We start from the raw sequence: 12,276 nt of genomic DNA, 5'->3' as shown, positions 1-12,276 counted from the left end.
ATGAGGTTGCTGATGCTGACGACCCATCTTAACTTAAAAAGTACCAAAGATGAATATGATGCAGCGTTTGGGAATTGGACTAAGGACCAACAAGGCTAGTATACTTTCGATTTTGTGTTGTTTGGATGTCCATTCTGTAAACATCGTACATATATATAATGGGAAAAACTTATTTTTTATTTACATAGAATTCGCACTCTGGATTCTGCAATGTGTTTTCTTCGGAACCTCAACAAGCATATTATTTCTGAAACATTCGTTTTATGCTTAATATTGTTTGGAGTTTGGATGTACAATGCATGCGAAGTCCAAACAATATTAAGAAAACGAAGTAGATCTTATATATATAGCTTCATTTTATTCTTAATATTGTTTGGATGTCCATGCGGCAAAGGCAATGAGACCCTATTTTATAATAGTTGAAGGAACCCCGTCCAGGTGACTTTTGTTTCCCTCGTCCCATTTGTCAACTGTTTCATTCTTAGATTTGGGTGCTTGTCAAACATCTAGCTAAAAACAGTTTTAAACTCATTTTGAAATTTCATGTTTTACGGCTAAAGTCTTTTAGTGTATTGTACAAATTTTTAATAGACATAATTAATTGTTAAAAATGTCTATGCATTTTTTTCAATATAATACTTAATATATTTTTCAATATAACACATAATACCGAATAAAAATTATCTATCTAAATTTTTGTGTTTAATGCTGTACTCCTCAAAATGTTGTATGTCGAGCAATTTTTTTTTCTTCCAGACTTTAAGCTTTGGTTATTTTATAAAGAAAGAAAAAATAAAAATTTTCAAACTATGTTTAGAGCATAAAATAAAACACAAAAAGTGAAAGTATAATTTTTATTATACTCGTAATAAAAATATTCTATATTACTTTTTGTGTTCTATTTTATACTTTATCAATCACAACCTACCATAAGTACTACTTTTTGCGTGTATTACTATACGCTCCACTAATCATAAGCTACCATGAGTATCAATTATTATTTATTTTTTATTTTTTACATTTTAAACTTTAATTATTTTATAAGAAAAAAAATATAATAAGTTGTAATTGATAGTGATGAAGTGCAAATCGTTAGTCTTGTAGGTTCGTCCAGATGGAGCCATATCTTCATCGGTGTCACTATGAAACTGGTAAGGTAGCTCCCTTAAGGTGGACACTGGTGTGGTGCTTGCCATAACGTCTCCGATGCCAAAGTCAGTATAAGAGAACTTTGAGGAAATAACAAAGTATCAGAATAACTAGAAATGCTTTGAGGTGTGTCTGTGTACCTTGTGTTGGTGTTGTGAGAGCTCTATATATGCTCCCACAGCCCCTAGCCGTTGTGGTTGTTAATGTGGCTTTAATGTCTCTTTTGGTAACGTCTCATGCTTAGTAATGTGTGCCTTAATGAGACATCCAACGGTCTGTACAGTTGGTCTTGTAACCGCTCGGGACATTATTGACTGTATTGAATGGTTTTGTTACCTTCGTCAATGATATGGACATGTGGTTAGTTCGTCTTAGAGGACAGCCTCGTCGGTCTCGATGAGGTCGTCCAAGAAAGGTGAATTCGACAGTCCTATCAGATGGTAAGTTCATCAGTCCCATCAGATAGAATATAAAATAAAACATAAAAAGTGATAAAGAAAATCTGTAACCATAATGAGATAAGTGATAAAAGTATGTTATACGACATGCAGCACTTATATCAGGTCACATGGTGCAATTAGAGTATCTCAAAAAAACAAAAAGATGTATAGGTGGTAACCTTTATTCCGTGCTGCTAGTAGTATATCAAGTATGTCTATTCAGTGGATGAATTAATTAAAAATATTAATTAAATTAAAGATTTTTTTTTTTTTTTTAACTTCAACAAAGTTAATGCTGGCGATTAAATTAGTCTGTGCAATGTATGATAACAGTCGTGTACTTTTTATAATGCTAATGTTTAAAATAGTTTAATTAAACACATAAAAAATACCCAAAAAAAAAATCTCATTTTACGGCATATAATTCATACATTGAGTTTTTTTTTTTTTTTTAGAAACATCTTCAATCGATGGTACTTGTTCCTAATTATTTCTCTTTGTTATCAAACCGAGACATCAAATAATTTTTTGGTGTGGTAAAAATCGAATCTTAAATCTTTTATTCAATTACAAGAGATTTTACTAATTAAACTAACTAGAACTCACAATTCATACATCGAATAAGTGGATTTGCATTATCATAATTTTTTTTAAAGGCTAAATCGTTAAAAAATTAAATAAATAACATTTTTTAAAATTATTGGAACTTTTGGTGGTAGAATTTAAGTGTAGTAATTTACATCAAGGGAGTCAATATCATACCCGAAGGCGTTTCTGTTTGTTCAAAAAAATGAAATATTTCGATACCGGTTAATACCGGTATACCGTTTTGAGATTACCGCTAATACATATATACTATATGTGCATTGAGTTAAAGTGTGTATATAGTTATTAAATTTATACCTAACCTATATGTTTGGCTCAACATACCCAAAAAAAATTACCCAAGTCCAACCTATCATATCAGTCTAACATTATCTAAGACTTAAAAAAAATTAAATTAAATTAAATATAAGTACGAAAAAAAAAAGTTTTCAAAAAAAAAAAAATAGAAAGTAAAATTTCAAAATTGAAACTTGTAAGACCCACGTGATTGCCTTGGAAATAAAAGAGAGTTGGTGTGGACAATAACTCTACTCCTTAGCCCTCAGCCACACCTTTTAATTGTCAACCATTTCTTTTTCTTTTTTTGTTTTTTCTTATTGTTAATTTTTCTCCTCATCTCCTTCTCCACTTATTCAATTGTTCTCTCTTTCTTCCATAAAATGACTATCTGTCCAACCAAGCTTCAATTCTGCTCACAGCCAACTAAAGCAACACCAATAGGTCCACCACCACGCATTTTTTTTTTTTTTTTTTTTTTTTTAAATGAAAAAATTGCGGAAGAAACCATTTCAAACCGAAACACATTTTTCGTCCGCAATGGCCGAAATGGCCGGTACCTTCCGAAATGTTCCGGTATTTAGAATGAGACGAAATAGGGAGTGTTTCTATACCGGCAGGAGTGAGTTTTGGAACGGAAAATACCAGCCATACCAGCTGATACAAAACGGTATTGACTCCCCTGATTTACATTCCTTCAAACTTTGGATACATACGCAACAAATAAGTATAAGAGCTTCCAATATATGTACACACACATTGACAAGTCTATATGTTGTAACTCCTTCATAAACAGAATTCTACACAATCGTGGAAACAATGTCTCCAAAGAGATACTTTAATTTACTAAGAACGAAAGGATGGCATAAAAAAATATAATTAGGAGAATATATACACACATGCACACATATACATTATAATCCACAACTGAGCAAGAGTGAGAATAAAAACATTTGGCTGGTATTAGTGAGCCACAAGACTCTTGGAAAATCTTTTTTTTTTTCTTTTTAATTTTTTGCCCAATAAGAGAATTCAATTGTTCAACAAAACCATATGCATTGCACAACTGGAGATAATTCATTGTACACAATTATTTCAAGTTATACAAGTAAACGAACTCTTGGAAGGTAATTACAAACTATCAAATAACAATTGTCTAGCAAAAGTTGAAGTATAATAGGAACACTAAAACAAACACTCCAATTATTAAAAAAGTTTTTATTTAGTTTATGACATGAGGGAACTCGAAATCTAACATCAACCACAATATTCTTAAAAATAACTTCTTCAATTTTGTTTTCTTTATTAAGAAAGGACCATATGCTTTTGATGAAGAACCATAGCTTAATCATATATTGCCACTTCTAGCTCACAATTGTCAATCTAATCACAAAATCATATTCTTCTCAAGTCTTCAATAAGCTTTTCCAAGTTCTTGTATGAGGATCCATTTGGGCTAACAGAATCATGAGCCAATTTTGAAAATCGATCCATGGACCTAACAATTTCCTCCCTTCTATGTTTCATAAGGGTTTTTATCATGATCTCAATGGTTGATCTATCACATGTGTCCTTCATATCAAGCCCAATCCTCCACCCCTCACTAACCCATCTACTATTAAGTTGGTGGTCACCAAATAGGGCCAACAAATCATAGGCACCCCAACATCAATGCTTTCTAGAATTGAGTTCCAACCACTGTGGGTGAAAAACCCACCCACAGCTGGGTGGACTAGAACATTTTCTTGTGGGGCCCAATCCACCATAAATCCCCTTTCTTTTGTGGCCTCCTCAAGGTCCATTGGGATCATTTCATCCCCTTCCACACCTTCAATCATATCCGGTTGTATAACCCATAAAAGCGACGCACCACTATTGACCAAACCATACCAAAATTCCAACAATTGACCACATGTCACCCTTGCTATACTTCCGAAACAAACATAAACAACTGATCTCAATGGCCAGGAATCTAGCCATGTTATGCAATTATGGTCTGGTTCCAATGAGTTACTAATGGAGAATAAACACTGCGAGACGACATCATCCCCGATTTGGATTTTAACAAGAGCATTAAGTGGACCAATTATTTAAACATTCGGAAAGAGAGGGGTAATGTGACAGAGAACCGGGGCCTTGAGGTCATCAAAGGTGTTGAGTATGATTCCTGAAGCTCGAGTCATGGTTTTGCTCTCCTCAATGAAGAGTTGTAGGAGAGGATCTGTGATTAGCTGTCTACAAACTGACAGTAGATCTCGATGTCACAAAAGACCCTCCATGCCTGGTACGCTTTTAATCGTCTGATCTAGATCTTCTTTCGCTGCAATTATGGTGGAGGCCGGAAGTTAATTGTGATAGCAAAAGGAAAAGTACTTTGAAAAATATCAACTAATATAATATTAAATATTTGATAGTAAAACTTGCTTCAATATATTGCGGGTGGATCCGGATCCTCTCCATTTCCCTTTGAAATGGAGAGGGTCCAGTTCACAGTAGGATTTTTTTTTAAATGATCAACGCTCAAAAACGTGCCACATCATAACTTAACCCAAACCACACTTAACTACACTTAAACTAGAGGCTCTTTAACTCAACCGGACAAACCACATTTTCTCTCTCACCAAACTCATCTGAACATTTCAAATTCAAACTCTCATTCTCACTCTCTTCTCCAAGGTTCTCTCTCGCCCCGCCGTCACGGTGCCACCAGTACCACCTGTGCCCCGACTTTCTCTCTCGCCCCGCCGTCACGGTGCCCTGACTTTTTAACTCAACTCCTCACTCAATTCCTCGCTCACCACACAAATTGAAATCCCTAACCCACGAACTCAGCTCCTTGCTCTCATGGATTCAAGCTCGTGGGTCATGACTCATAAGGCATACACTGGATTCAAGCTTGATCCCTCACCCATGAACTCAGTTCCTCGCTCACCTCACACTGTGGGTTTCCAAATTTCTGGGTAAGTTTCTGGGTTTTTAAATTTCTTTGTAAAGTTTTTAAATTTCTTTTCAGTTTCTGGGTTTCTGAGTTTCTGAGTACTTTTGTTCTTCACTTGAAAGCTTATCAAGGTTTCTGGGTTTCTAAGTCTCCTACAATTGCTGGATTACTCTGCTTTCTCTTGGCAATGGTGCTCTTGATTTCTTTTCAAGCATCGTCTCGTTTATGGGTGAAGGTACATGTGATGTTGGCCTTAATACAATATTAGGTGGTGCTTCTTTTGTAACGTGTGTTGTGGTTGGAATCATAAGCATTTCAAGTCTGCCTTTATTAGAGATGTTTGTTTTTTACTTTTGGTTCTTGTGTTTTTGCTTGTTATATTGATTCAAGAGGAAATTGATCTATGGAGTGCAATTGGTTTTTCTTCAATGTATGTTGTTTATGTGATAGCACAAGGGTGAAAATGCTTTTTAGTTTTGGAAGATCAGAGAGCCCAAGGGTTTTAATTTTATAGCTATTTTCTTTAGTGGGTCATTTTTAGTTTCAAGGATTTTAGTATTTTGCTAATACAAGTGTTGGATTGGCTGTGACCAGATTTTGCTAATACTATTTGTTGTTGTTTTTCATGATTTTGGTTGAAGAGGCAATGAAGCAAAGGCTACAGGAAAAGAGAGAAGATGTTGCTCATTTGCCTGGGGCTATCTCTGATGATAAGTGGGATGCTACTCTGATTGATGCTTTTTTTGGTTGGCTAAATAGGTGGGGGGGAAATGGGTCATTAGGTGGGTAGGTATTAGTGGGGAAAGGCCATAATTTTGGTGTATGTTGGTAGGATTTGGCAGAATGTTTGTGTTGGTATGTGTTGGCCTAAATTTGTGTTGGTATGTGTTGATATGTATTAGTGGGAAAATGCCTAAATTTTGGTGTAATTCTTTCTGTAATCCGAGACTTTAGCAATGGAGCATGGTCTTTTTAATTAATCTATGACTTGTATATCAATTTATTGCATTGTTGTGAATTGTTGTGAAGTGTTTATGCCTTGTGTGCACTCAACATCAAAGAAGTTTAACAGCACCTTAAAAGGCTTGTTTGTGATATTATTGGGAACCATAAGAAAGAAGGAGATTAACTCCTCAACTATATGCATACAGCATAAAAACTCAAACAATGTTTAAGTAAGTGGTCTTTTAAATGGTGCTCCACTGTACCCAAGCAATGTGCAGTCTAACTTATTCTACAACTTGTAAAATTTGAATGGTTTAAATGCCCTATTTTAGGCAGCAATTTGAGACTGCAGAAACACCATGTGTGTATGCCAAGCAACAAAATGGAACCTAAACCATTAATACACTCAAATTGAATATGCAGGTTGACTATATAATACACTCAAAAATAAAAGAAGCTTGATCCAAATAATTACAATCTTTGGTGTACCACAATAATTACGAAATATATTGCAATATACATTATATTCACTTATGGCAACTAGATTGCAAAAAAGCAAGATGACAACTAGATTAGGTAGAAAACAACAACTATTCAAAAAACAACAACTATGCAAAAATTACAAACAGTAATTAGAAAATTTATGCAGAAATTACTGTTTATGCAGAAAATTTATGCAAAAAATTTATGCAAAAATTACAAACAGTAATTATGCAGAAACACAAACAGTAATTATGAAGAAACAGTAATTATGCAGAAATTACAAACAATAACTAGAAAATTTATGCAGAATTGTTTATGCAGAAATTACAAACAGTAATTATGCAGAAACACAAACAGTAATTATGCAAAAATTACAAATAGTAACTAGAAAATTTATGCAGAAATTACAAACAGTAATTACGCAAAAACACAAACAGTAATTATGCAGAAATTACAAACAGTAACTAGAAAATTTATGCAGAAATTACTGTTTATTCAGAAAATTTATGCAGAAATTACAAACAGTAACTATGCAGAAATTACACTGTCAGTTGGTAACAAAAGGAAATTTATGGATCATCATAACTTCAATCTTAAAGTAAGAAAATTACAAGACTAGAACACTTGGTCACAAATGTGACTAATTTTGAACATTTGAATGTGACCAAATGTGATTAAGTTTTGGACCATCAAAACTCTAGTCCTAAATTAGGAAAATTACATAACAAGAGCACTTAATTTCAACAGGTGTCATAGATTATAAAACATGATCCTAAACTAGAAAAATGACTTGACTTTATGAACCATCTCATTCCATCCACTTTGTAACACTTTCTTGAGTCAAGTGACCTCCACTTGCAACACTTCTTTGACTCAAGAGACCTCCTGCACCATTAATTTTGTTGTTGGAGCCTACAACACTTGATATACTCTCTAAATATGATGCTAATGTAACATTTGCTGATGAGCCTCCTTGATGTGATGGAGAACTTGTTTTTGCCGACTATAAAAAAACCAATTACACATTACACATATCACAAGCTTAGCATTAAGATTATCAAATCATGCATCTAAACTATTATTAATATTAAAGTAAAATATATAATTGTAAATATCTTCACCATTAAAAGTTGTGTAAAACTAGTAATATTTCCAGAAGAGATATCCTCAATTTTCTTTTGTGCCATGACGTCATGTGCATATATTTCCTGTAAAAATTGTACTAGTTTATCAAAAATAATAGTATACGATATTAATGTGTAAAAATAATATAGAATAGTGAAAATAAGAATAATTTAGAAGATTACTTCCTGCACTTTTCTTTTCTTTGTTTGCTTCTTTGATGTGCCTTCCTTTGGCTTCGGCATTTTTTCTATCCATGATTTCGTCCTACGCTTTTTATTACGATAAATCTCCCATTTCTTTATCCCTTTTGGTACAATCGTAATCAAAGCACATAATTCATCTTCTTTGTCTGCAAAATTGGTGGAAGGCCTAATAATGTCTTCTTCTACATTAACTTTGCAATTCCTAAGGTCACAAAGTTTTTTTTTTCAAATTTGCAATTGCTAAGCTTAGAATATTATGGCCTTCTTTAGTTTCACATGCCTCATTCACCAATTGAATATATTTTGGACATAAATCTCGATACCAATCTACATATTCCAGTCAAGTATCCGGCTTAATGTTATGTGTTGTGCAATTTTTTTCCCTTCCATCTTTTGCATCTCTTTTCCACCTCTTCATGATATATCTATTAGGAATCAACTTGATATCCAATACATCAAGAAATTTCAAACCATGCCTACATAAAATACCAAATGACTTAAACTTTCTGCAACTACAAGATAGAGTCTCATCTAATGGATTCCACATGACCTCATATTTTCCATTGTGATTGAAAACTCCAATCACATAACTATGTGTTTGACTCACATTGCATTGTAGGATGGAAAGTGCCATTACCTCTTCAACTTCTGTCTGAAATAAATCAAACAACTTAGGTGTGTACACTATTGCTACTTGGTTAAGCATAGGAGAGCTTTTGAGCTTCAATCTTGGAAATTTATGTATAGAGTTGTATTCTGCTTCTAACTCCTTATCCCGCTTTTGATTGACAACCGTTTCAAAATGAGTGAAAAACTCTACTATATTGATATCAGTACGCAAGCAATCCTTCAAGTCAACATTGAAACTCTCACTAAGCTGGGTTGTCTTCATTCCTGCAATGAAAGTTCTCTTAACATATGCTTGGGCCCATTTTTCCTTCAATTTAAATAGATCAATTAGCCATTTATTTTCACGAACATCGTACTTATCTAGCATTTCATTCCAAGCTGTAAGAAACTCATCTTCACCGTCATACTCATAAATACATGCTAAGAAATCAACGTTAAATTGAGGCTCATTTTTGAGTAAATGACCCAAGTGTTTCTCAGCATTCTGCCACATATGCCAACTAGACAATGCATGATATGTGTTAGGCATGACTACTTTTATTGCAGCTAGCATTGCTGCATCTTGATCCGTGAAAAATAGTGATTGGCTTCTTTTCAAACATTGCTTCTAAGAAAGTCTCAAATAACCATACAAAAGATTCAATTGTTTCATCATATAAAAGTGTACCTCCAAATACAACAGTTTCTCTTTGGTGATTAAGACCCAAAAATACTCCAAGTGGCCTTGCATCTCTATTTGTACTATACATTGTATCAAATGTTATTACATCACCGAAGTGGCTATAGTCAATAATCATTCTTGCATCGGCCCAAAAGATATTAGTAATCAACTCTTCATAGTCCAATTGAGTAGCGAAATAATATGAAGGATTTTCCTTAAGTTGATGACTGAAATATCTTCCCAAGCTAGCAGCTGCCCCATGCTCCATTTCTCTCTGTCGCTTAATGCGTAAGTAGTTTTTATGATCTTGCTTGGTAAAACCAAGATTATCATATCCATCAACTTGCTTACTAAGAAGCTCATAAGATTGCTTTAATCTTAATCCCGATTCATGTGTCAAATCAATTTCAATAGCATGAGTTGCAGCCACTTTCCATTGTGATGGCATCATGTGCACAGTTGATGGGAGGTGGAGATAGTGGTTATGCTCAGCAATAAATTCACTCACCACATATTTTTTACTATCTCGATTAAGTACAATAACCAAACGTGTTTCACAACCACATGTTGTTTCTGCTCATGGATTCTTTACATTTTGATCTCTCTTGTCTTTGCCTCGAACTCCCTCCTTCGCGCACACAAATCTCCTTAAAGTAACCACTCCGGTCTTTTTACATTTATTTACATACTCTTTTCTAATACTAAAACCAGCCTTTCTACCATATTCATTATAAAAATCATATGCAATCTCATCCGCTTCAAACTCCATCCCTTTAAATAGGGTAGATTCCATATGCACATTAGAAGGAACATGTATTCTCATCATTATCCCTATAAAAATTGAACATAAATTTATTATAACTTTCACCTATCATTTGTTTTCAAAACAGAGATGATGTAAAAAAAATGAGGATGTAATGAATGATCAACATAGTAATGAGGATGTACCTCATATGAGAGAGATGTTATATATCTTTATTACTAAACATAAAAATTCTTATGTCATCTACTCGGTTTGCATACATTATATTAGAATCAACCTAATTTGAATTGGGTCAAGATGACCAAGCATGATTTCAACTCAGCTCACTCAAAGGCCAATCAATTTAAACATGACAATAATAAACATGTTCTTTAAAATCTTGCATCCATAATATGCCATCAAGAATCATTATAAAGGAATCTTCTTATTATGATTAAAGAACTTATTTATTATGAGAATTTGTTTTTTTCAAAAGAGAGAAATGTATTAATTTAAATATCTAAACCTTGTGATCAACACCACAACAGTATCCTTTTGATCACCTCTCTATATATGTCCATAATCCACATTAAGCGTACAAGTAATCATTTTTTAATTTCACATAAACTCATCATTGATACTATTTTCTTATGAACCAATTATAATAGACTATATTAACAGCTGTGGAAATATATATATTTTTTTAAATTGTGCCACTAAACTTATTGATTACACTATGAATTAGGATCATGTGTGTAAGGATTTTAGTGTTGATCCATTCCATAACATTTTATGGTAATAAATTCAAATTTATTGATGTAATTTTATCCGTTTGAAAATCTAGTTAGTTTTTTAGTTTATATTTAGAGCTACTCAAAGAAATGCTTACTAAAGAGGTTTGCTTGAGCAAAGGTCGAGATCGATTAAGTGCGATGTGAGGTGTGCTCAAGCAAGATGGTAAACTTGCTTAAGTGGAACATTAAAGGTCCAAGATTTTGCATGTCTCTCGCTTGAGTGAGGTCGTAAAAATATACTTTCCTAATCTACTTTCTGAAGTGGTTTCTCCATTAAAGATATTCTTCTTTGATTTTCCACTTCGTCACCAAATGTTATGTCATGCTTAATTGTGCTTTTTATATTACTTATTAATTGCTTAACTATAGTGAAAAATTAATTGTATGAGTGGATCACTTCACCAATATAATTTGATAATTTTGCTCATTAATTCACATTGGGGTCTAAACAGAAATTTCAATGTTCAATCTTATTTAATTATATGAAATTTTTAAGGAAGACTCTAACTTGCATCCAGCCATCAAAACAACAATATAAACTCACCAAGACAACAATATAAATGCAGAAAAATGAGATGGACTCCAAGAATCATCCAGCCATTATAAAGATTCAATCTTTATCTCAAAAAATTAAAATTAAAAATTCAGATAGACTCTAACTTGCATCCAGCCACCAAAACAATAATATAAACTCACCAAGACAACAATATAAATGCAGAAAAATGATCAAACATCAAATAAGATAAGCATAAACAAGTTTACAGATATACCTCTGTTTTGGCAAGATAGAAACAGAGATGCTCTAAAGCTAAACTTGTTTTCTGAACCTTCTGTGAAGCTTTTTTTTTTGGGTTAAAATCTGTGAAGCTTTGAACGTGCAACCTCTGTCTCACTTTTCCCTCCTAAAAGTTCTTTTTTTTTTTTTTTTTTTTTTTTTTTTTTTTTTTTTTTTTTTTTCTCGGAAGAACTTGCACGGATAACCTCTATTTCACTTTTCCCTCCTAAAAGGTTTTTTTTTGTTTTCCAGTACAATTTGTCCGGTTGGGTTAAACAACCCTCTAGTTTAAGTGTTGAACCCCCGTTAAGTGTATTTTAACATTTTAAATGACGTGGCACGTTTTTGAGTGTTGATCATTTAAAAAAAAAATCTCTACCATGAATTGGACCCTCTCCATTTCAAAGGGAAATGGAGAGGATCCAGATCCATTGCGGGTGGGGTTATGCCAAATAGATAATCACTTATTTTTCAATAGCAACGTGGTCATGCAATACAAATTTTTTAGA

General features: G+C 33.3%; 1 protein-coding gene across 1 annotated transcript; it reads right to left on the bottom strand.

Annotated features, from left to right (window-relative positions):
* Window positions 1-8,505: 8,505 nt before the first annotated feature.
* Window positions 8,506-9,904, bottom strand: LOC115951833 (protein FAR1-RELATED SEQUENCE 5-like). The gene is made up of 2 exons (XM_031068971.1): window positions 9,428-9,904; window positions 8,506-9,279 (listed from the first exon to the last, which is right to left on the bottom strand). The coding sequence occupies exons 1-2, from the start codon at window positions 9,902-9,904 to the stop codon at window positions 8,506-8,508; spliced, it is 1,251 nt and encodes a 416-aa protein (XP_030924831.1).
* Between the last annotated feature and the right edge of the window lie 2,372 nt (window positions 9,905-12,276).

Source organism: Quercus lobata, chromosome 7 (genome assembly GCF_001633185.2).
Source record: "Quercus lobata isolate SW786 chromosome 7, ValleyOak3.0 Primary Assembly, whole genome shotgun sequence".
Lineage (NCBI taxonomy): Eukaryota > Viridiplantae > Streptophyta > Magnoliopsida > Fagales > Fagaceae > Quercus > Quercus lobata.
The sequence above is the reverse complement of the archived record's forward strand: the minus strand, read 5'-3'. Positions and strand labels throughout refer to the sequence as shown.

What these genes read in the sequence shown, in the direction of transcription:
- LOC115951833 (XM_031068971.1), bottom strand. Translation starts at nt 9,904, where the DNA reads ATGCCATCACAATGGAAAGTGGCTGCAACTCATGCTATTGAAATTGAT. An exon ending in ATGAAACAATTGAATCTTTT is followed by an intron (nt 9,280 to 9,427) that starts GTATGGTTATTT and finishes CATATGTGGCAG; the next exon opens with AATGCTGAGAAACACTTGGG.